General features: G+C 42.4%; 1 protein-coding gene across 2 annotated transcripts in view; it reads left to right on the plus strand.

The window, feature by feature from the left end:
* The first annotated feature begins 849 nt into the window (after positions 1-849).
* WNT7B (Wnt family member 7B) overlaps positions 850-26,671 on the plus strand; it is a 144,692-nt gene continuing 118,870 nt past the window's right edge. Inside the window, exon 1 of one of the 2 annotated variants that reach the window (XM_039520029.1) lies at positions 850-920. In XM_039520029.1, coding sequence (XP_039375963.1) covers positions 850-920 — 71 coding nt within the window. Of the gene's footprint in view, positions 921-9,182; positions 9,266-26,671 lie in introns of those variants that run through there. The other variant, XM_039520028.1, reaches the window with a different exon arrangement.

The raw sequence follows: 26,671 nt of genomic DNA on the forward strand, positions 1-26,671 counted from the left end.
CCCTAAGGCAAACCGGACTGGATAACTTAAACCTCGCTAAGAAGCTGGGTATTTCTTAAAGAAGCAAGAATGCTTTCTTGTTTTGCAAGACCGTATGTAACTACCACCCCATTCAGTGATAGGCGTGTCTACAGGTATACACACATTCAGCTGTCTAGCAAGATACAGATATAGACACACACTATATTGTATGGCATATAGCGACATATACACAGACATGGAAGAGCTGTCTTTCTTCGCTTTTTTTTAAAATAAGTTTTAACCATCTATTTTGCAAAATAAATAAACAAGCTAGCCACACTGCTCCACGAGAGACAAATGCTTTAGTGACTGCTTGATTGCATTACATATGTGTGTGTAAAGGATGCGATGCGGTAGATTCTGACACACACACACACACGGGCGGGGGAGGAGGGGAGGAGAAAGAGAGAGAGAGAGAGTGAAAGTGTGAGAGTGAAAGAGATCCTCCTCCTACCTGGAGCCACAGCTTGCAAGATACGTGGTGTCACCTGGGGAAGTCAGAACAAGTAAAAACACATTGAACTTGAGGGCTCTATGAGGTAGTTGATCAAGATCAGGGCTTGCTCATTTTCTCTCTCAGACGGGCTGTCCTGGGTTTTTGATTTGCCTTCTTGATAAACTCTTTCTGTCCCCCCTCCCCCCATTATCAGAATCAGTTTTGGTCACCATGGTTTTAGGAAAAAAATCTTGTCTGAACGTTGCTGAGTTTTTACAGTTCGACCGGCTCCGTTTTGGGGTAGCCTCAGAAATGCTCTTGACTGGGATTTAATCGGCAGAGATCAGTTCTACTTTTTGTGCATTTTTATGGCTCAGTCCATTCTCTAGATCATGCACAGAAACTTTCGAAAGTGGATTTTCTACGTGTTTCTATGCTTTGGAGTCATCTATGTCAAACTAGGGTAAGTGATTGTCCGCACTAATCCTCTGGGTTTTGGCTCAAACTTGTGAACAAAATATATTGCCAAAAATGCGTGATGTTTGTCTCCCCGTGTCTTTGAAGACGTGTTGAGGTTTCACATCCATCAGCAAAATAACAGTGAAAATGTGTATTTCTTTTAAGTGCCTTATTGTGATTGTAATCAGAATGCCACTGCTTTAAACCGGCGAATAGAAGCTACAGTAACTTTCAGCCTGCAGGGACCAGCTTGGCCGTGTGGAGAGATTCTTTTATTTTGGATTATTTAATCGAATCTAAATATTAGCTCTGGCATACAGTCCCTCAGAAAACTGACGGAGTTAGCTCAGCCACTATTGATGAGATGAGACAATAGAGCAGAGTTTAAGTAGTCAAGGGGGGGGGGCGGAATCCCTGGTCTGAACCTGCTCTCGGTTTTGTTTTTTTTTAAATGCAGGCCTAGACACAATTTGCGCTTCTATCCATCACACAGACGTGTTGAAATTGACTTGACAACTGGTCCGTCTACCTCTCTGATAAAACAACCCTGAATCACACCAGGAACCCAGAGCTGTCGCTGCAGTGTTCTGCTCAATGACTGCAGCCCTTCCAGGCCACATTTTAGCAGGGCTATTGGGGAGTCAAACGTTTTGCTTGTTGTTTGACCACAATGATCTAGATCACTATGTTATTTTAGTTGCCAAGTTTCTCTCTCTCATTCACTCACCTGTATGCCCTTATTAATATTGCTCTCGCAGTAGGCTGACTTGAGTTGTATTTCCACATTCCTGAGCCCCAGCCGAGTTCTTACCTGTCGAGCTGCAAACTCTTAAAAGATCCTGCCTTAGCATAGCTGCGGGATTTTTTTTTAAATGATCAAGAATGCATAAAGTGGGTTGTAATCTGAAAATTCTTGCTTCTCAGTTTGAAATCAATACAGGTGTGTGTGTGGGGAGGGAGGGAGAGAGCAGGGAGGAGCTGCAATTATATTAAAGTGAGGATAATTGCACTGAGTGCAGTCAGAAAGACTCAGTCATACAGGCACTGCACCACAATCCAGCATAATGTAGAGTGCCTCCTGGTAAAAGACTAGGGTTCATCTTCCACCCTCATCCACCTCCCTCCAAGCCATAATGTGATACAGCTTTGTAGCACAAACTACATCAACCATCCCTTGCCCTCCTCTTCCTTCGATATTGTTTCACACGCTTGACTTTTTAAATAGAACCGCACCACCTACCTAACATGATATTTTGTGTTGCTCCCAGCAAGCGGAGCAGCTTCAGAAAGCAGTGCAGTACTCTGCAGTGCAATGCAGGGGCAACATATCATAGAGTTGGGGCGGGGGGGGGGGAAGGCCAGAGGGAGGAAATCCGTAATCAAGTGAACAGAATAGCAAAGCATTAAGATCACACAAGGGAAAAATCAGCTCCAAAGGGCCAGTTTACTGATAGGGAAAATAACTAGCTCAAGTACTGCTAACTTACACTCTCCCATCACCCAGCTAGCCATCTCGAAGGAATCAGAGGGCTGTAGATAATTGGCATGAGGATGCCCTTATTTACAATGGGATAGGAAAGTCAAGAGATGTGGCCCAATGGACTGGCTTTCCGGAGTGTTTTCCCGCAGGTTGCCTAGTGGGCAGAAGCTAGTTTTCTCCCCAGGTCTCCATTACACATAGCTCTGCTATTCGCAGGTGTCTGTTTAACCAGACACACACGATGTGTTGTCTTAACTGAAATGGATTCAGGGTACAGAACTCCAGTAACTGCATGTGGCAGGGCACAGGAAATAAATGTAAGATTGCCCGTTAGTAGTGCATTAGAAAGACAATACAGATGGGATAATAATATCTTTTATTGGACCAACTTCTGCTGGTAGAAGTCTAAGCTGTTGAACTACACAGAGCTCTTCTTCAGGTCGGGGGAAGGAAGCAGAGTGTACGTTAAGTGAATAAGCGAAGCTCCACTCAGCAATAAGAAAACATTGAAAATAACAACGCAAAGTTGAAAGAGTTACAACTATCCCCACAGACACTACCGTAAAGGGACCAGATAGAACAGAATCGGAATGACTGGGTATCTTTCACGTTGCTAAGGGTCTTGTCTTGGCAGAACAGCCCCTTGCCTTTAATCGATTTTTTTCTGCACTGGCCTATATCCATACAGGGGGAAAGTTAGGGGGTACTATTTCCCAGGGGTATCTGCTGGATATATATTCGATTTTTCCTGAAAGCCTACTCTGTTTTTGAAGCTATTTAGCTTTTTTTAAAAGCTGTTTTTAGCTTTTTATTATAGCTAACCAATTTGTGTCATCATATAATATAATGCTAACGTCTGTCATCCTTAAGGTTTAGATTTACACCGTTGTAAATGAGGAACGAATTTGGCCCATATATGTATTCAGATATTAGATACTACAACGATGAGAACACTGTACATGCCTAGATAGCTAAAGAAAGAGACCTCTCACAGCGAAAAGACAAGACCAAATAGTTTGCAGTACAAGGGAATGACTTTGTTAGACTAGATTCATTTCCATAGTGGCTTTATAATTAAGTGAACAGAAGATTTGGAACATGGTAAAGTCTGGAGGGGCAGACATTTGTTGTTAGACATTAAACATGCAACTTTAAAAAAGAGAATTCAGAACAAAAACAAAAGGACATTGATGAATTATCCCCATAACTAAAAACGAGTGTGTAGCAAGAACTGTAAAAGCTTGTATAGAAACTCCATCAGATCTTTCACCATTCCTTTAAGGGGATGATGATATTTCACTTTCCCTGAACAATAGCAGAGAAATTTGCTCTGAGATCCTGGGCTGCTTCGAGGCTAGACATGTGGGATGCAATTATTTCCTCTTTCATCAAGCTCTGGAACTACCATTTTGTTGAAACTATATCCTGTGGCTGTAATGATACCTTTTTGGAGTCAGATTTTTGCATAGAAAGGAAAGGATGGGATGATAAAGTAGCAGTCTGCCTTCTAGTTCTTTTGGGTTTAATTTGCAGTATGAATACGAGTGTTGTTTTGCCAACATAGCAAAGAATTTATATTTTGCAGTTATTTTATTTGCTATGGAAAAAATACTAAAACCTTAATAAAGTGTTGCAAAAGCTCCACATAAATAATGAGAGGACGCTGGCAAACTGAAGCCTCAGAAAGGAAGCATCAAATACACATTTGCCTACCCAATGACAAATGTGGAGACCGGGTGTCAGCGCTTTTAATTTAACAAAGAAACTGGCATTTGTCATTAGGACAAGAGGGTATAATTCCGATCCAGCAGTCTTCACTTAGGCAAAATTGCCATTGACTTCATTTCCATTCTGTGACTTGACTGAGAGTTTTGCCAGAGTGACGGGCACGAGGTAAAGCATGACTTCATATTAAGAACCAATAATGAGTCCTCTCCTTAACTATTTCGCCAATTATTTAACACAGGAAACCAGAGGAGTGAGCATACAGAGATTTCTGAGGTATTCACATTTTAAACAATATTGCAGTGTTATGGCAAACACTTCACCTGCAGCACCGGAGACAAAAATAGGAATAACCAACGTTTTATCCTCAATTGAGGTTCGAATTCAAAAAACAAAATTAAAAAAACCCAACCCCTCAACTCAGGCAGGTTAAAACATCTCATATTTAAGCAAGCATGTCCTTTAGTTTTCAACCAGGATTAAAATATTAATGTCAGATATTGCAAATAAGTATTGCCCACAAAAGTTGTACAACGACAGATACTGTTAGAAAAAAATGCAAATTAAAAATAATAGATGTACCACAACTGCAAATAAAAAGGTAAAGACTGAGAATAATGGATACAAGCTTTGTAAAGGTGGAGTCCACTGATGGAACTCTAGGCTAAATTGAAACCAGTGCTGTCAATGTGATGCTTCCTTTCGTTTTATTCTCTCACAGAGAACAGGTAAGGAACATATTTAAGCATCAGCACTGGAACAAAAGAAAACAAAATTTACTGCGAATGGAAAGTCAGAGTAACATGGGGGAGGGGGCGCGAGGGGGAGAAAGGAGGTCGAAAGCCCTTTAACTATTTGATCACAGTGGAGCCATTTATTTAATCCAGTGGAGCCATTTAATCCACTTGGATGCATTCTGGGAAAACGATTCCCCCTGTAGAGGTGGATGCCCTGTTAACCAGGTCGCAGCATGAAACTACCGGTATAATGTGCTGGCTTTTCATGTCACCTCGCAACGGCATACGGCACATATAGTTTGGCGTGTCTTGATGATCTTTAAATGCTGCACCCTTGTCTTTTCAGCATCAGTTAGTCTAGTAAAATCGGGCATATGTTTGAAAAAGCTGGAGGACATCTTTCCCCCCTTCTAAGCGCATGTGATCAATAAAAATAACGGATGAACAGAAACCGAATGATGGTTCTGTCAGAACATGTGTTTTGCTATTGTGACAGTATACAGAAAACGACAACGAAATCGCGCCTTCTTTGGAGGCGCTCTTCTAAATTATATTACTCGTGGACATAAATCGACTTTATGGGCCAGATCCTGCAGTCAGTGGGAGCTTTGTCTGCGTCAGCTGTCCCGGAACGGGAGAAATGAATTTCTTGACAGTGCTTTCCCTGGTTGAATTAATCTATGGAACATAATGGTGGTGTAGCAGATGCACAAACCTTTAGCTTATTATCCTTTTCCTGCACTCTATCACTGCTTGGGGAACTGGCCACACCTCAAATTTTGTAACTATACAAATAAAATGCTTCCTCTTATACAGAAACCACATGGCTTTTTGGGCGTAGCATTTTATTTATTTTCCAGGGCTTTGCATTTTATTTAGTAGATAACAAATACTCACGTGGTTTCAATGCACGTGGACTCCAGGCACCTTAGCTGTAAATGAAAATTAAGTGCATCGCTGCTCTGGAAATCCTATAAAGTTTGATCCATGAGAACTAGGTCTGGCCAGCAAGAATGAAGCTATTGATGCTTCATCTTTTGTTAAAGACGAAAGAACATTAAAATGCATATTTTAAAGCGTACAGGAAATAATCAGATTTAAATAAATAACTAAGATAGAGAGCACTTAATCTCCGAGCTAGTCTAAACAGCAATTCCAAGAAGGGGCCAAATACCGGATAGCTCCTAAACTTTAATAATATTTTAACTACTATAGTCAGAGACTGAACATTTCAAAGCAATCTAGAGGATTTACACACACCTCTTCCATGTAAAATCAGTGGGTCTAAATCCCGCGGACTATTTTGAAATTTCCACTCAGAATCTTTACAAAGGCTAAATGAAATGTTGTCATCTTATTCTGATTTCAGTACTAGTCATCACGAAAAAAAACAAAAACAATTCTTGACACTAGTGACAGCCTATGCCTTCTCACACGGCTTGCCAGCCAGACAACTGCAAATTCTAGACAACTCATTTGTCGTGCCCCATACTCTAACTTCCGCAGGACATACGCAATGAATATTATTTCCGTGACGAAATCAGTTCTGTGCATTACAGACACACTTTAAAAGGTTTTACCAGGTTTTGATGTACACTTATTCTAGACATTTTGCACTCAGAGTTGTCAAAAGAAAGAAAATGAAGCTCGGAGTAGACAGGTAAAAGAGATGGCAAATACTACTGTCTCTGTGTCAGGCTCATTCTATAGGATGGTGTTGGTAACCATTTCACTGCTGTTCTGGCTCTGGTATGTTTAGAGCATACTTGTTTGTGGGAGAACAACCGGTACATGCTCAAAAATGTCATATTTGGGGTTATTGATGATATAATCGTATAAACTACAACACCATTTTATTACAGGGAGGGTATTCGGTTTTAAAACACAATAGGAGCAAATGCATCTCTCTCTCTCTCACACACACACAGAGGGAAGTTTATGGAATTTAATTCCACTTATTTCTCGTTTTACCATTTCGTAATGTCACTCCAAAAGAATAAATTGCATGACTTTGTTTTGTTTTCTAGAGTGTTAATCTACTCATGTATTGTAAATTAACGCTATAGATAATACCGGTCCTAATTCTACAGTTACAGACGGGCAAATCATGTTAGTTTCAACTACGACAGGTGAAATGTTAACACCTCATTCCGGAGATTTTACAGTACCAAGTGTGTGTGTGGGGGGGGTGGGGGGTGGGGGGGTTACTGTTTAAACATGGATCTGACTCTTCTTTAAAAGAGGAAACATTTTAAAATGTATCTGACTGGTCAATCTGTAAAAGCATGCTAGAAATAAAATAAAAAACGTTTGTTATAAACTCTTCTGATTTACATTTATCATAGTTACACGTAATTAAATCATTACTCGCATACATATAAATATGTTTATGAGAGAGTGGGATGGAGAGCGGGACGTATATGTGTATACAAAGAAATATGACAATTTAGAGGCTCCAACTTAAACTTTAAACCCTTTAAACAATGTAAAGCGTTTCCCCTTATTCCCTAATATTATATTTTTCAAGATAATTTTAATTATACTAACGGATGATATTGAACTTGTAGATGAAAGTGATTAAATAAACAAAAAATAGTAACGATTCTGATAATATAGGTAGAGAAAATGTAAACATTTTAGACTCAGTCTGTAATCTTAACGTCATTTGGAGGATTCCTTTATTGCATAATAGACACCTAAAGATATTTAGCTACATGGTCTCAAAAGATGTTTTCACGATATTTGGAACACCCAAGTTAAAGAAAACTCGTGCAAATATTTGGGAACTAACATGGGAAAATCAGATAATTTACATATGGACTAAAGAAATAGAAATGAGAGACCTGGCGTTTTTCCGCTGCAGTTATGCTAAATTACCTGTTGTACATATTTCTCTCTCGGGGCTCCTTTTCCAATTCCAGTTCTTGGAAGCTAGCGTGTCTTTCTGCCCCACATTTCTCCTCACTAACAAATACAGTGTCCCATGAATTTTCCAAATAAGGGAAACACCCAACAGCCCCAAAAGTGAGAATAATTGTTCATCACAAACTTTTCACTGACGTATTAGTTACTGGCTGACTTTGCAATACGTTCAGAAACACGTTAGGTGTAAATATTATTTATTACCTAACCCTATGAAAACATAATAATGTAGTAAACAGCGAGAACATTGAGAACGTACATAGACTGCCTCCAAGTAATACAGGGAAGAGGGAACTAAACAGCAGATGAAACTGCTCCTCAAACTTTTATCTTCTGATAAAGAAAATCTTATTCTACGTGAAATGTGAGCGGTGTGTGTGAACATGCCTCCTGAGCTGCTCAGAGATACCAGGCATATTGGCAAAGGACTATAACCCCCCAAACAAGCTACTTCATTTTCTCCAACTCCCCCCACCCGAACTCCAAGCCAGTAAAAAAAAAAATAGGATTCAAAGGATTGTCTGTTTGTTAATGTTTTTACTCAGGCGACTATATAAACATTGGCTTTCTGAAAGGACCCTTTGAAATTCTATTTAATTTCCAATTCAGGAGGCTATAACAACAGATCCTTCCCTCCACCAGCTTCTCTCGCGGTGTTTCAGATGGGGGAAGGGGGCAGCCTTCCATAATAAAACAATTTAATCAAACTAAGTTTTGCGTTTGTAGCTGCCCAGTCCCTTCAGCATCCTCTAACCACGAGCTTTTGAAATAGTGCCATCTACGCGGCACCGGAGCTCGCAGCCTGCAGAGTGGATGATTTGTTTAAAATACATGATCAAGTTGCTGAGGCTTGTTTTCAAAGCAAGATGTATCTAGCGGTCTCAGGCAGTGCACACAACTAGAATGCAGAGCTTTGGCTAAATCAGTGTCTTTCCATTGTCATCCTCCCCTTTAAAAAAAAAAAAAAGGAGGCGGATTGCAGTGACTGACTGCCCAATGGCAGCTTGGAGTCTCAGGAGAGTTAGAGAGAGAGAGAGAGAGAGAGAGGCATTTTCTGCCATCCAAATCCCTTAAACTATCATCATTCCAACAAGCGAACCCACTCTCTAACAGCCTCCAACCACTGAGACATGACAGGCAGCATTCCAGAGCCAGAGGCAACAGCAGCAGCAGCAGCAGCAGCAACATATACGCTTTAGCACCAAGGGGAAACTAGGCACAACAATACAAACAAAACAAAACAAACAAACAAGCCCCCCCACGCCCAAGGGACTGGATTCCAACTCAGATTCAAGCAAAAAGGCCACAGCTGACACCAAAACGGGTGGGGAATAACGATCTGGGGGGGCCAGAAAGGAATAATCAAGGAAGCGAACTCCAAGAGTATAAACGGGATTCAGCCATGCTCCTTTTTTCATCTCGCAGTGTTTTACTCTCAGTGTATTACCCTCAGATTTTCCTCATCCTTACCAGTGGGAGTTACCTGTAAGTGATCCAGATTTTTTTTAATACTCTTTAAAATGACCCCGCAAGCTACCTGGGGGCAAGTTGACAGAAGGGAGCCGGGTTACATAGCGTTGTAGCAGGTCTGTGAAATGTGTGATGATGCTGATGTTTTAAGTCTGTCAGGGGGGCGTATGCAGCCAGGTAGCCGGAGAAGCTGGTTGATAGCTGCTCGTTTCTCCCCAACGCGGGATGCAGCTTTACCTAGGACCCGGCAGAGCACAGACCACATCTCTCCGAGTGTTTTACGCTATCGTGGGAAGGTGACATTTTGTCAGCTCTTGAATGATGGGGAAGCACACCTGAACTTTCAGGAGGAAAGGACATAGAGTCCAGCTTTCCTAGAGGAATTGGAAAAGCCTGCGGAAGGGCAATATCTATTTATGTTCTTAAAGGGGAAATTATATATATCTACATCTATCTATATTAGATCTAGATATATATCTATCTAGATATATATATATCTATCTAGATATATATATATATATATATATATATATATATATATATATATATATATATACAGACCTAAGGTAAGATATATATATATATATATATATATATATATATATATATATATATATATATATATATATATATATATATATATATATATATATATATATATATATATATATATATATACATACAGCCTGGGGCATCTGTATAGACTAAAGCAGAAATCATCAAAGCCTGTGAAAACAAAGCTAGGCTGGACAAATGCACCTACCGATACGTTGCTAGAACTGGATGCTTTCCCAAATGAATTATCTCTGATCTGATTTAGGAGTTAGAACTGGCTCCAGAACCTTTCTCGTGGTCGGGGGAGGAAGGGGTTGAGGATGGGGAAGGGTGTGTGGGATTGGAAATAGTTTCGATCTTTACATTAAATCCCTGTAATCACATATGTGCTTTCTTGGCTCCTGTTAACTCTGAGTGCCGGCGCTGGTGGCCCTAAAGGTCTCCCATCAGGTTGCCTCGCTGTCCCTGGTTTTAGGCTGTCAGGTGTTTCTGACTGAAAAAAATCAACCTTAGGACCCCATTAGCTTTTCTGTCCGCCTGAAAGTCATCCCGCAGGTGGCTCACACGTGGAAGGGGCTAGAAACTAACTGCGCCCTGATGAGGGCAAAACATGTCAAGTGCCTCTGCTCGCCCAAAGCCACCTGAGCGCTAACCACATGGAATGTGGAGAACAGAAGTAGCCGAGCACAGTTTTAGGGTCCGATCCTTCTACATTCCTTGAGCACCTTGAACTTCACTGACTTCAATGGAGGTTTGGCACGTCAAATACAAAGAATGTAGGATCGGGCCCGTGGCTGGGTCCGAGGGAAATAAAAGACGCGGCAGGCACGTTTCAGTAGGCAGCTGCCGGGGTTACTTGGCTCTATGGTTGAGGGAGGCTGCGAGGTTTGCCAAAGAGGGTACCAGTCCGTTCAAGAGACCTTGAACCTGCACCTTCAGCCTAATAAGGAAAACCTGTTTCAGGATTCCTATTTCACGCTCACTTCATATTTACAGTGTCCTGCTCAGAATCTACTTTTTTTATGATGCCACGACTTTTTGCCCTCTGAATTGTGTGTGCATGTGTGATTTTAACGTTTGCCCTCTTTCCGTTTATATATATATACACACACAGTGTATATCTCTAGTTTCTGGTAGCCCATGGAAAAACATAATCCTCCACCACGCAAGAGAAGAAAGAATAAACACACCCATCAAAAGAAACTAAACATGTCTATTTCTGCATTCTTAATTCTTAATGAAATGCACATGCCTTGGCTACTGATTTTTAAAGACGCTTGATTTATGGAACCATGTTCGGTTTAATTTAGTTGGATGCTATTGCTCAAACCAAATAGCTAAAGTTCTCTGTTTTTCCCATGCGGGTCATGTCTACTGGTAGGTAACCACTTGCTTATAAAATACAGCATTGGCTTCTTTTCTAGAAGGTCAACAGTTATAATAAATAAATAAAAAAACCCTTTTAATATAAACGTAGCCATATTTTCTCAAAACCGTAGGAAATTACTATCCTACAAAGTTTGCCTTCTATAAATAGTTCAGATCTTGAAACAAAAGTTTTAAACCACACACCAGATGCTGGGATGCTGGCGGTTTCCCTTGCTGTGTGACATAATTATAAGGTCCGAATGCAAAAGCTATAGAAGTATAATAATAATACTAAGGCAACTGCTGAGGGGGAATACAAGGGAAGCAAGGCATGCTTTATTTAGAGCTAACTACTTGGAGATCTTCTGAGCGCTCATCTGTGACCATGAGAATTTGCTGGGGATAAATAATGCCCTCTCCATTCCCTGTGCCATCCCCAGTTCATCCTGTGAGTCAGGTCACTTGTTCCGCTGCCTGAAATGGACTTGCGGAGTGAGAGCGAGCTCTGAGCTTTGGTCCCTATTGTAATCAAGTAGAGCAGAAAGGAAAGGGATCAGGAGGTGACACATCACAAAGCAAAGCCGAAATCAACAAGCACGTCACTTGATTAATAAATCCATATGAACACAGCCTTGTGTCCTGGAGAAGAAAGCTGCTCAGACTAAACAAGAATGTAATTGCAATCTACACATCTGGGTGCAAGCAAGACTTCGCTCCTTTCCTCTCCACCCCAGCAAGAATGTTATTTAAACCCCTGAAATCCCTCTGTTTCCATCAAATGCATGCTAGTAGGGTCCCAGATAATGGGTTTTGTACAGCTAAACTCTTCCCTTCCAATAAAGTGTGAGAAATGAGGGAAACCTTGACGCATTGTGATATCTTGCCGGGGTTTTCTTTTGACAGTTAAAATAGAGAGAGGCTAGTTGAGTGCCTACTGGATTTGTGTTGTTTATCTTGTGGACAAACATTTGTCCCTGGCTTAATCATGATAGCGTCTGAAGATTAAAGCATGATAGAGGCTGTTTGAGTATTACCTACTGGGGTCTCTTTAGGTTTGCATTTGTGTAGGGAGGCTGCTTCTCCCGTTGCTAAGGGACTGCCAGTGATGAGGTTCATTTCCCTACGGATCTTTCTATTCTATTCTGATACGCACAAGAATATGACCGTTGTAACTGCTTCTGTTTGCAAGAGAATTGTATACTTTGTACTGAAGGTTGCAAAACTCTGGCTTCACGAAGACTTGGGGTGTATGCCTGTTTCTATGCCGGCACCGCGTTTCTGTTTCAAAAGGCATACAACAAAAACCACGCAATCAGAACAAATAGTGTATTTCTAAGGTGTTTTAGTGCACTGTAGGCTCAGTGATATGGTTTCATTGGTTAGTGGAGCAAAAAGTAGGTTGCAATTAGTTATACCTACAACTGGTTAGAAAAGGGACACCTTAGCAAATACATCTGTATATGGTGAATATGCAATCTGGCAAAGTTGTTATTATTTTGGTGTACATGCATGGTAATAATTGGGACCTCTGCACTATTGTAAACATTTGTGACCAGAAACCATTCGTTTATGATTTTTTAAAAAAGAAACATGACTCAAATAAAAATAAGCTGTTGGTAGGCAGATTTTGGAAAGACTATGATAAATTAAACATATAAAATAAAACAGGTTCTTAATAATATCAATCCGATTAGTGTAAATGTACAAGAGACAAGATCAAGCATAATACAAGGTGGCATCTTTTCCTACAATGGGGATATACATAGTTTCTTGGTAGCATCTTCTTTAAAATAAAGTGGTTGTATTCTAACGTTTGGAGGTAACATCTGTGTATTTTTTTCCCCATTATTCACCTTCCTATGGCAAGATGAATGCATTGGTTGGGGATTCACTGCTTACAGCTTGTAGAACATGCGGCTATGTACTGGTATAGGAGGAGAGTTTGTCCAGTCAGAGATTTATTTGATGTGAATGGGAATTGCCCTTTTGAACACAAAGTAACAGCACAAGCCTTCATGCTGATCGTACATTAAAAACAGCAAGAAAGAGAGCTTTCTACATTACTGAGCAGCACTCAGTGCTGGCTGATTTCAAAATGTAGGGAGAGAAAACTGCCTCTGTATGAGTTTGTTAATGTTCCTGATGTTGCCACTTCTGATACCCTAAAACATTGTAATTCCACATCCTCTGTTCCTGGGGCTACTACATACGCTAAGGGGATGGGTTAAGGGGGATTTCTTGTTTTTTCATGTAGCAATAGGAGAATAATAATTCTGAACCCTAAAAGATTAGGGCTGTTGGTGGACACTACAGATTTTCATCTGCTGTGTGTAGCTTTGTAGGGAGATGTGCACACAGCATAGTACATTAGATAGGGTACTGGATTTGGATTTATTCCTGGCTCAGTCACTAAGATGCTGTGTGATCTTGGGAAAGTTACTTCATCTCTTTGTTTCCCCCTCTCATACTTTGTCTATCTTGTCTAGTTAGACTATATGCTCTTTGGGGCAGGGACTGTCTTTTACTAGGTGTTTGCACAGTGCCTAGCACAGTTGGGTCCTGATCTCTGCTGAGACCTCTAGACACTACTGTAAAACAAATGATAATAAAATACTTTTGAATGAGATTCGATACTGCATGGTTGTTGTGGGATATGTTGTCTTAGAGACATAGGGAAACTCACACATCAGAAGAGAGTGGCCTTTCCTAACACGCACTACAATAAATACTTTCTTGTGAAAGAGAGAGCTGAAGATGACTTGCATGTCCCTCGTGGTGGTAAAGTCAACGTGAGGTTGGATTATTTGTTTTAATGGACTGTTCTCACACACTAAAGCTGTCACATAGAGATATGAAGCCTGCTTTCAGAAAAGCTAAATACCCAACAGCTCCAGCTGAAACCAGTGGAAGTGTGGGTTCTTAGTGCTTCTGAAAATGAGGCTCCTATTTCTTTTAGAGGTTGGCCCAAACTAAACACCTTGTTGCTTTGATGAGGTTTGGAGCCAGACAGTAAATCTTTGTCATAATCTAGGCCCAAACCCCAGATTCTGAACTTCAGGGAAATTCAATTATGGATCCAGACTTTAGACTTTTGAAATACACCTAACAAAACAGGAACAGTAGATAATCGAAAGAGTCAAGTGTTAAATAATGAAGAAAAGGGAGTGGCTACATTCATTGTTCATAATCTAGGATGGCATCCTGAAATTATTACACAGAATGCTTTGGGGACATATTAAAATAAATATAAAATCATGTTAATTATTCAGGTGAGCAGGGAAAATGGTCTAATGCAAAGATGCTAGCATATAAAATAAAGAAGGAAAATCCTCTAGAAGAAAATATTTTGGAAGAAAAGTCAGGAAGCCAAACAAAGAAGGGTTAGGTTTACATCTAGGCTGGACAAATAGAGGTTTTTATATGGTAAAACCAAAAACCATTAGATTTGTCCAATAGTATGGTATTCCAAAGGTAGCATGTCACAGATTATTTTCTGTTCTTGGCTATACATGGCTTTATAACTGGGATTAAGCTACTGTCAGAACAGATTTCTGACCCTCAAAATATAACAATTCTTTAGTTCTCCCAAGTCATTGTAAAGGAACATTGCGAACAGCTGTTAGATCAAAAGGTTGCTACACTGCATCTGTTCTGGAACCTTTCTGTACAGAGCTGGTTACCTTGGGCTAATTTTGCAGGCCCATTTCTTCACTGTCCTACCCTTTTGCACATAGCTATGCCCTCAGTGTATGGCCAACATGCAGAAGTAGTTCCTCCTCCCAGGCTGGCAGGTACACCTGCATCAGCTAACTCCTTGCCAGAAGGCTTGAGGCCGCTCGCGGTCCATCTGTCTGCTCGCTTCTCCTTGCTGCTTGGCTGCCTCTCTTCCCCTCCCTGCCTCTATAGCTCCACCCAACACTACCCTCAAATCCATATTTAAGCACACACATTTTATAATTTTGGCTAGAGCATCTAACAGGAGAGAGCTATGCACTATGTGGAAAATAAACAATAGAGATTCTCCATTATAACCTTAGAATAAGATTTAGAGTAAGCCTAGACCCCTATCTTGGATTCCAAGATTTCCATGTTCTTGCAAAAAATTCCATGTTCTTTGAGATATTTGGATTGTGCCATATTAGCGAATAGCTGGCATGAATGAATATACCAGCAAACAGTCAAACTTGTAATTGAAAGCTGCAGAGTTAAGCCCTGGGCTGCATGGGAGGCTAATAGAGATCAGGAGCTCAGACAAAACAATGCAATCAAACAAAAGACAAGGCCAGTGGATTCTCAGTGAGCATTTTAATTCTCCCAAGGGTCATGCAGTTTTCTCTCTCTCCCTCCCCACTCCTTTCTCCCCCAAAGGTAAAATAATAGATCCCTCCCTCTCACCCCCAAATGTGGATGGTCAGGTTGGGTTTGCAATGGGCCTCTATATTCAGCAATATTCACTGATAACAAAGAACATGCATTGTAATTTTTATTTCCACTAATGGAAACATGGTCGGGGGAGAGGGGAGTGCGGGGGCGGAGGGGCCCACATTCTGGATACAAAACAATGCTGCAGATTTAATTTAAAAATATCCATGTCTTCTATCCTGATCATTAAGTCCACCTCTCTTCCTAAAAAATTGGTAGGATAACACCACAGTTCTCTATATAAAGCATTGAATAATCTTTTTCACATCTCCCTCTCAGGTTATGCCTCCACTTCCAAAAGGGTGGGTTTTTTTACAGCCTGTCATGGGGAAAGTGCACCCCATCTCCCTTTGAGGCGGGATAAAGGTGTCAAGGCCCCACAATTATGTCAGCCTGTCCACCCTTAGCCTCAGGGCAGTACAGCCTAATGGCTGAAATCAATATCCTCTCACTTGGGCTGTATGGCCTAATGGCCACAGACAGCATGACTGACCTCCTCAACTCAGTTGTGCAGCCTAGTGGCCGGGGTCAATACAAGTACCCTCCCACTCGAGCCGTATGGTAGTGGCTAGAATCTATAAAGCTGCCTTCCTCAGCAGGGCTGTGCAGCCTGGTGGCTAGAGTTGGGGAAGTGGGCTGCCACCTGCGGTGGTGTGTGGTGGCCATGGTAGGGGGACCCAGGCCTTCCCACTCCACCGGTTCCCAGCCCAGGGTCCTGGCAGTGGCTAGTATATGTGCCACTGAATCAGTGGGGAATCTGGCTGAAACATGCTGACTCAAGATCCGGTTCAATAACTGGTCCACCATCAAGTTCCCCTGGGCTACTTCCTACCATTTTTTTTGATGCTATGGTCTGGACATCTTCAGAGCCTCTGGCTTCCTCAGCCTGCACTGCTTCCGGCAGCTCCAGCCTACCTTGGTCATCCACAAGCATCTGGTTGCCTGCCAGGGCCTCAGTGTCTCTGGCTCCCATAGTCTGGGGTTCCAGTTGCTCCCAGGCTGGAGCCTGTGAGTTGCATCCTTCCTCTTCAGCGGTCAGCCTAGAATGACTGGGCTGTTCCATTTTATACTGAGCCAGCACTTGGACTCTGCCCAGTAGGGCGGGGGTGGCTTTCTCTCCCCGGACTGTGGGGTTTATCCCTTCCTGTCCAGTGTGGGGCAAGTACACCTCGTCACACAGCCTGAAAGCTACGTTGCTGTAAAATCCTAGTGAAGACATCGTGCTGGTAGTTTTTAGCATGCTGCAGCTAGGCAAGGTCAACATTATAGCCTCGTCCATGGTTGGCCTCACTTAGCTACTTCATGGTTATAAACTACAGAGCTTGGTCTCTACTAGGATTTACAGTGAACTAGCTAAAATGCACAAGATATCGCACTGTAAAAATACACCTAAGTTTTGGCAGTGAAGACATGGCCTCAATTGGAGAACTTGGAGAATGTGTCTTGTTCAGGAGTTCAGACTGGTTCAGGAAACAGTCTGAACCAGTAGAACAGACCATTTGCATTCAGTTATCATCTGCACTTTTGATATTCATTTTCTTTTCAACCAATGACCACAGAACAGATTTAAGTGGTAGCTGAAGCCTGACAAAGGGTAAAATTTACCATGCAAAAATCCAGCTGAAACCCTATGCAGCAGGTAAATCCCACTTAAGCATTACGGGTGATGCTTAGGTCTTGAATTGGCCCAAAGTTCCTACAGACCAGATCTTCAAAGATATTTGGGTGCTTAACTCCCCTTGAAAGCAATGAGAGTGAGGTGCTTAAACACCTTTGAGGCTCTGGGCCAAAGTAACCAGAAAAAGGACGTCACATGGGATTTCAAGCATGTAACTGAGAGCACATATTAGCCTTATAAATTCTAAATGTGGCATAAGAACTGACCCTGGTGAAGTGGCACCATGTCCAGTAGTGACTGTTACTGTGCCTCTAAAATTTTCAAGCTGTTACAATCCTTGAGGGGGCCATTTAGGGATCTGGGGCAAAAATCTGTCTGGGGATTGGTCCTGCCTTAGCAGGGGGTTGGACTAGATGACCTCTTGAGGTCCCTTCCAACCCTGACATTCTATGATTCTATGTTTAGCCACAAAGTTGCCAGTAAACTCAATGGGGGAACACTTCATTTTCAGAGAGTTGCATGGAATTCAGCCACAAAACTGCCAGCGTCATTAATGGGAGTTCTGCGGTTTAAACCAACGCAAAAGGTATGGGAAATGCTGACGCCTAACTCCCTGCTGCTGACCCATTCCTGGACTGAATAACAAAACTATTCAGGAAAACACCTGCTTCTTGGGAGGCCATTTGGTACATCACAATAAATTATGGAATATCCTTACATTGTGTCATCTTATCATCAAAGGCCTAATTCTGATCCCACCTAGAGACTGACCCAAATCCCAATGAAGTGAATCAGGGGTAACATCTGGTGAAATCAACTAGGTTACTGTGGTGAAGTGAGAGAAGACTCAGCCAATGTCAGCATGATTCTTGCTCTTCCAGTATTCCAGGATAGCTCTGACACCATATTATGGAATAGGAATATACAGACAGGGCATCATTAATAGAAGGCTATTGCTCCATGTCAGACAAAACCCCAAATCAGTTTTTGGGCTATTGAAATAATCATTATGGCCTATGGAGCCAGTAAGAGCTGACATGAAAATAGTGCATTTTTTAAAGGGGGAAAACACTTCAAAAGCATCGCAGCATTTGTTCTTTATGTGCAAGGCATTGTGGGGCAGTCCATCCTTCAAGTCTGGAAGTAAGGACAAGCCATAAAGATATAACTACTGTCTGTCTGCAAGTAGGGCATGGAAAACAATTTGAGGTGTCTTTCATTTATAATTACTTAAGCATTGCAGACCTGGAACTGGATATTAGATCTTCTTGCCTGGCTGAAGTGAGACATAATTATAAAATGCTACTAATATTTAACATTAGTGTCTTTCATTCAAATGAATTAATCCAACATTCATGTGAATTTGGCAAGGATTATTTCAGCCACTATTGGGGTGGAATGCAAGAGCTGATTAATAGCACACAACACCACTGCACATACACTTAAGACCAGAACTGAAGACAGTGACTATCCCCAGTTGAAACAGAAGGAAGAAATTAGGAAAACCCAAATACAATGACGTGGGTTGGAATTTGATGAGGATGATGAGATTAATGCCCCTAAAGAGGCAACTTTGCCTAACGGGTTAAGTCCTGGCCTAGGAACCAACAAGTTCTGATTTCTAATGCTGTCTCAGCCATTGAATAACTGTGTCCTGAGACAGGTCACGTAACTTATCTATGCCTTAGTTTGCCTCATCTTTAACATGGAGGTAACACTGACTAGGGTGGTTTTAGAATTAATGTTTGCACTGTGCTTTGAAAATGTAAAGTGCAATATAAGTGCTAAGTTATTACTTTTACTAAGATATCCAAGGAATCATTAATGACCACAAGTGGTTGGGTCTGCACTTCCATTTCTCATCTGAAGCATGGCACCTCTTTGCTGGTGCAGTGGCACAGCATTAAACCAGGAATGTTGCACATAGATGTTCTATGGAAATCTCCCATCCTAGTATTGACATAGTCAGGTCATGCTTAGCTCACAATAGATGACAAAATGACACAGTGAAAGATAGATAGCACATGCCTGGATAACAGACATGACATGGTTAAAAGAATTTTGAGAGGAATGGCAGAATCTCCCATGACTCCACTGGCAGGATGCCAGTGATCCATGTGACTATTTGGTTAAAAGAACCCTTTCAACCATGAGATCATTTTTGTTGTATCTCTTTCTTTTCTAAACTTTAAAAAAAGAAAACAAAGTTACCACACAAGTTTCTGCAATAAAGTTATACTGAAGTTGGATGACATAGGAAGATAAATTCAGGGGAATTCAGAGAAGGGAAATGGTGTTCTTAAACAAACCTGCTGTGAAGAGAGTCCCAGAGCATTGTATGACTTTATATACTGTATGATGATTAATACTGCCATACAACAAAGCAAGCTAAGGATGGAGAATGGGACTCAAATCTGAGTTTTGGCTGTTGTTGCCTTAAAACCAGACCTGTTGTGAGGGGTAATTTTAATATAATAAACCTAACATTACTAGGTATTTGTATAAATAGAATGGGCTAGATCTGGCTAATTTCCTCTTCATTCCTAAATGGGATATCACTAGTGTTTGAATTTTGATTTGTTTTCTTTTATTGGTGCCCATCACCTTATTATTCGAGCACGTCCCACATTAATTAGATTGGCAAAGCAAAGTCCCTAGCAGACTTCAGGGAGTCTTTTTCTCTTCTCTGATCACGGGAAGCTCTGCTTTGGGAGGATAGGCCTGGGGTCAGGTTATTGTCGTTAATGTCATTCTCGTTATGTTGGAAAAGATTTATCAAAGGGGAAGTTCTTGCACTGTGACCTAAAGGTCATCAGACTCTGGATTAACCTAATCTCCTCTGGAAGTTTGTTCCATAGCCAGATCCTCTTGACCAAGAATGCCTTACCTCTGGCTCTTACCAGAGTCTTGTCTTGTGCTTTATAATCTGCATTGTCCTGAGGAGTTCAGCTGGCTTGGTGTAGACAGCAATATGGTCTCTAATGTAGCTGTGACTTGCTCCATTAATTGCTTTAAGGATTAGGACCGCCACTATGAACTTGCAGTGGAAGTGGACTGGGAACCCATGGAGGGACTGGAGCACAGAGGCGATATGCTTATAGCAACCTAGCTAGTGGAAGAGGGCAGGCAGCTGCATTCTGCACAAATTGGAGCCTTTTTCATCCGCAACTTCAGCTACAGCAAGTTACAGCAACCCAGTCTGGAGGTGATAAATGCAAGCGTCACTGTGGCTAAGTTCTCATCTCTGAGGAAAGGGTAAAATTCTAAATGGGCAGCAGAGGATTTCTGTAGGTGTTCAGGGTTTGTTGGGGGTTGTGCCCAGGGTGGCAGAAGCCATGATTGGAATGTGCTGAGCTCAGGCAAGCCTTGGCTGGACTAATGACCGTTAGGAAGCCATTGAAATCCTTCGTAGTATAGAGTAGTTCTGAGACTGCTCTAAACCATAAGGACAGGTCTGCTGTAGTACTAGCCCTATGATTGTGAAACCACACATGGCTACTTTGCAGCTCCCCCAACCAGCTTCACTTACTGACCACAACTGAGGGTTCAGCTCAGTGTCTATACACTAGTATTAAAGAACAAGCTTCCAGTGGCCTGTGTGCGCGCATGTAAATGCATACACACGCTCACATAAAATCTCACGAAGGCCAGACTACTCAGCTGAATAATTAAGCAACAAGACTTGGCAGGTGACATCTGATGAGATAATCGTACCCCTGGGGCATTAGAGGCATGAGGTGCAGCCAGGTGCCACTAATCTTCCCATGGGTATGATTTTCTTATGGTAACCACAGCCTCAAGTATTGTCATCTTGCTGTTATGAAATTCATTCAGCGTAGGACCAAAGGGATGGTACTCTTGACATCTTTAATTTGTTGGTATTTCAGTAGGATCTAGAGGCCCCCGATCAGCAATCTCTTGTGCTAGGCACTGTACACAGATATACAGAACAGCTTTTTCTCATTATTTTCCTTTTTTACTCTGCTCAACCAACAGCAGAGTGAAGCAAGGGTCTGGACCGTCCCTCTCTTCTTCCCACTTACACTCCAATTTGAACACTGGCTTAGGTGTAAACAAATGAGTGAAATAAAAATCAGTGGGACCTGCCACTTCATTTTAAGAAATGCCACTGACTTGCAACATTTTAAGTATCTAACACCTGAGAGTCCTGAGCCTTTCATTTTACAGTGAGTGCCATTAAAAAACATGCAAACATTGCACCACATTATTTGACCTCTAAGTCTCACTCACTATATGCTTGCATAGAAGCTGTGTGTGCAACAGAAGATAGATTATAGCTATTACACAGTAGAAAACATTTGTTTAAATCCCACGTCTACAGTTCTTATTAAGGGGCCTGTGCTGTAAGGTGCTGAGGACCTTACATGATAATGAGCCCCCTTCAACTCCCACTGACGTGAACAGGAATTGGGGCCCTTTGTACCTTGCAGAATTGAACCCCATATCCTTTCCAAGTAAAACAATCACTGACTTCAGTGCGAGTATTAAATGTATAAGGACAGACGTGAGAAAGAGACAGCATGGTACAGAGGATGGCCTACATTCTATTTCCAGTTCTGCCAAGGGCCTACTCTGTGACCACATCACTTCATCTCTCTCTGTGCCAGTTTGTTTTCTCTGTTTGGACTGAAAGCTGTTTGTGGCAGGGTAGGGCTCTCCCTATGCATGTGTTCCACGCCCTAGCACAGTGAGGCTCTGACCTTGGTGCTACTATAATACAAACAGCATAAGCTCTGACCCAGTGGAAATTTTGTCTAAGTAACTTTGCAGGATTTTATTCTTCATTAAGACGTTAATTGTAAATAAATACTAACATATAAAATCAATGAGGAAGATGTCATATGTGGGTAATAACGAACCATGCTTCTGGGTTATATTCTGTTCAATACATTGTACCTTAGTGGAAGTAAAAATTCATTTAGTGGGAACTTGAATCCTTATTTTGCCTTTCTTAGTATCACATAAATATGCATTCCAAGGCGTATAATATCTTTGCCTACATGATAGCCCCTTAGTGGCTACTGAGTAATTAAGAAGTCAGCTTTGGCTTTATGACAGTCGCTGGCACAGGTTATGTTCACTGTAAGACATCTTCAGAGATAATTAAAGTGATGACTGACAAAACTTAATGCAGTGAAAAGAATTTCTCTCCCCATGTACCACTCCTAAAGGCTGCTTGTAGACATTTTGTCAAATCCATCCCTAGTGTCACTTCTTTGACTTCAGTAAATTGCACATGGGATGATCTTGGCCCCTTATTTTTAGACAATGATCCTGAACATATTTTTTAATGATTTTTTTTGGTAGGTATGTAAGTGAATTTAATGCTCACGAAGGGTGTGGGAATCACAGCCCTGGAGCTTGATCCCCTCTCCTTACCCACAAAACTAGTACAGCACAAGCAGAGTGTGAGAGAGCTTCCTCACTCCCCCTCATCCTTGTGCCTCATCCACAACCTAGGCATGAGTGGGTAACTCAGTCTCTGTGCTTATTTAATCCTTGGCCAACCTGCACAGACTGACAATACGGGTGCCAATTGTGGTGGTGATTTCTGTGATGTGGATAACTGTCCACGGGGAACTGGATTAAGACCATCAACTCATTTCAAGTAGTCTAGGCCACAAAACATTTGCCAAATGGTAACAATTCTTTTGGTCACTACTGACTTGGCCCACATTTGCATCAGTGATGAAAGGCTCCATAACCCAGTACCAGTCCTCCGAGCCATTCAGTTTTCTGGAATCATTTAAAAAACAACAACATTATATTGTCTACATTTTCTTTGCTGTGCTGTTTTTAAGTCCATGAATTGGTCATTTAGGTGTACAGTTTTCATTAGGTAAATATTTAGGATGCAAGCCCAGGAACAGATTTTAGAAGATGGTAGATGACATACAGAGCCCTGACATATGGGAGATATTCTCCCTTGGACATCAACAGAAGTTGTGTCTGCTTGCAGCTGGGTGTAAATTTTATCTCATATAGCTGAGTTCACATCTGGGCCTTCAGCAGGGAACTTTTCATTACAGCAAAGAAGATTCCATTTTTGTATTTGTTTGGTCTTGTTTTGCTCTCAGATAGCTAGATCTTTGCCTGCAGATGTACCAACAGCTGATTTTACAAAATATTCACTATCTACAGCTTCCATTTCCATAGTATCTGAGCACAGGCTTTAGTGTATTTATCCTCATAACAGCCCCGTGAGAAAGGAATACTAATAGCCTTGTTTTAGAGAGAGAGGACTGAATAAAACAAGAGACTTGCCAAGGTCTCTCAGGGCTGGCTAGGGTTCTGAACCCAGACCTCCAGCTAAAACCATAACCCCTGGGCCATCCTTCCCTGATGCACAGCTGAAGTTGGAGTTATACATTTAATAGAAAGTGAGCTTTACACGTTTTCTGACTATGTACTGATGTTAAACAATAGACTGGGACTCAGAAAATACTTTGGGACCCTTGGGTTAAGATCTGGAGGGAAGCACGTAGATAGCGTTGCTGCTGAAGTAGGTTCATGCTGACCTTTCTGGGCTAATGTTAAGTGGTACAGTAGTGCAGCCAGCTCCTTCTAGCTGAAAGAGACCATATGAGGTGATTGGGGTTTTTTTCTAGGGGGTAATTTACATTTGTTTGTGTTGGCACTAAAACACTGCTTTGTCTGTGTAAGTTACTCTGGGCAATTTTCTGCTTGGGTCTTCTCTATCAGATGCAAAAGAGAAGCATGCTGTGATATCAAGGGGGCATTTGTTAACCTGGAGTGTCCTGGTTAGGACCCATTATTGGTATGTCTTTTCAATTTCCAAAGTTGAGGGGAAATGAGACACAAAAGGGTGTGTATGAGTAGGTTATCATGCACGCTTTGAGTGTGCTGTGAAGCTTTAGACTTAGGCCTGGTCTACACTAGGACTTTAATTCAAATTTATCAGCGTTAATTCGAACTAACCGCTCAACCATCCACACCAGGAAGCCATTTAATTCGAACTAGAGGGCTCTTTAGTTCGAATTTGGTACTCCACCCCGGCAGGTGGAGTAACGCTAAATTCGACATGGCTAGCTCGAATTAGGCTTGGTGTGGATGCTAATCGAACTTAGTAGCTCCGGGAGCTATCCCACACTGCACCACTCTGTTGACGCTCTGGACAGCAGTCCAAGCTTGGATTCTCTGGCCAGCCACACAGGAAATGACCCGCGAAAATTTGAATTCATTTTCCTGTCTGGGCGGTTTGAATCTGACGTTCTGGTTGCACATTGGGGCAAGCTCCGCAGCACCTGCAACGATGCAGAGCTCTCCAGCAGAGGAGTCCGGGCAATCCCAGAATAGAAAGAGGTCCCCAGCATGGACTGACAGGGAAGTCATGGATCTGATCGCTGTCTGGGGCGAGGAGTCTGTGCTCTCGGAGCTGCGCTCCAGCAAGCGGAATGCGAAGACCTTCGAGAAGGTCTCGAAAGCCATGAAAGAGAAAGGATACAGCCGGGATGCGATGCAGTGCCGCGTGAAAGTGAAGGACCTAAGACAAGGGTATCAAAAAGTCAGAGCGGCAAACGGATGCTCCGGAGCCCAGCCCCAGACATGCCGCTTCTACGAGGCACTGCATGCCATTCTAGGTGGGTCTGCCACAACTGCCCCACCAGTGACGGTGGACTCCGAGGATGGAATAGTGTACCGGGACAGTTCCTCCTCGATGTTCGCCGATGGGGAAGATGAGGAAGGGTCTTTTGAGGATGGCGCAGGTGACAGCGAACCCACTCCCGCTTTCCCTGACAGCCAGGATCTCTTCATCACCCTCACAGAGATCCCCTACCAACCGTCCCCGCCCGTTAACCCGGACTCGGAATCAGGGGAAGGATCAGGCGGTAAGTGCAACACACGTATAAACATTTATTTTTTATAACATTGTTATAGAAAAAATAGAAACAGTATTTACAAAATTCTAAATATTAAACTATAATATATATTAAATTATATGAAGAGAAGGTCCACACAAATGGACTTTAAAAAATTCTAAATATTTACAATTTAAAACATTCTAAATATTAAACTATAATATATATTAAACTATATAAAGAGAAGGTCCACACAAATGGGGATAGAAAAATAGTCCTCTAGCGACATTTCCACGAAGGTGTCATTCAGTTCCTCGCAAAGCCTCCGCATGAGGTTCGTCGGAAGAGGTGCCTTGTTGGGCGCTCCGTGGAAGCAGACTCTTCCACGCCAGGACATCCGAATATAGAGTGGAACCATTGCCTCGACTAGCATTGCTGCATATGGTCCTGGTCTGTGCAGTGCGTCCCGTAACATGCGGTCTTTCTGGGCACGAGTGACCCGCCTCAGGGTGATCTCGTTCTGCAAATACTGCATCTAAGTAGGGCAATTAGTGTAGTGTTACTATTGTTAATGGTTTACAATTAGGTTGCATAACAATGACCCTCGCCTAACAGCCACGTGCGAGAGGCCACAGAGAACAAGCATCCATTGATCGTTCCCGTGCACTGGCGGGAGGGGCTGCAAAAGGCTCATCCTTTCTGCTTTGCACATTGCCTTTAGCAGGAGAGCACAGCTAACCACTAACTGATAAGCAGTATGTACTGTAAGGCTTACCAGGACTTTGTGCAAGAGGGATGCAGCTGTCTTTCCTCGCTTGTGCGCTCTCCAGTGCAAAGGCGCCGCCAATGAGAGCGTATTCTGAAATCTCGGACTAGTTCTGAGATCTCCTGAGACTTGGTTCCCTCTTTGGTCTTGTTAACTGAAACTGACTAGACTGTGTTTACTGTTGGCAAACATGTATGTGTTCAAGGAAATCACCTACTTTTTCGCATCACACAGCTTCGGCTCTTTCCCGGACTGCCCGCATCCCCTGCAGAGGCTGGCTCAGATTAGATGCCGAAAGAAAAAGACTAGGGACGACATGTTCCAGGAACTGATGGCCTGCTCCAGAGCGGAGGCGGCAGAGCAGAGACAGTGGAGGGAGACCCTGTGTCAGCAGCATCGCACACACATGGAACGGGAGGATAGGTGGCGGCAGGAAGACCAGCAGGCGACTCAAACGCTGCTTGGTCTAATGAGGGAGCAAACGGACACGCTCCGGCGCCTTGTAGATGTTCTGCAAGACCGCAGGCAGGAGGAGAGAGCCCCCCTGCAGTGCATCTGCAACCGCCCTCCAACGCCAAGTAGTCCTGTCCCCCCCTCACCCAAAGTTACAAGAAGGAGGGGCGGTAGGGGCCGTGAGAACTGTCCCTGCACCGCAGCAGACAACTCTCGCGCTGTAAATTTGTACAAGTTCTTTCCTTACAGCATCAACCAGTCCCAACTCCAAGTTTAAACCCCCCACTGTGTACTACATTATTAAAAGCGGTTTGGTGTTACTCACTGTTTCCGTCACGTTTCTCATGTCAGAAGACTTTCTGTGTGTGTGTGTGGGGGGGGGGGGGGGATTGTAATTG

This window comes from Mauremys reevesii, linkage group 1, assembly GCF_016161935.1.
Source record: "Mauremys reevesii isolate NIE-2019 linkage group 1, ASM1616193v1, whole genome shotgun sequence".
NCBI lineage: Eukaryota > Metazoa > Chordata > Testudines > Geoemydidae > Mauremys > Mauremys reevesii.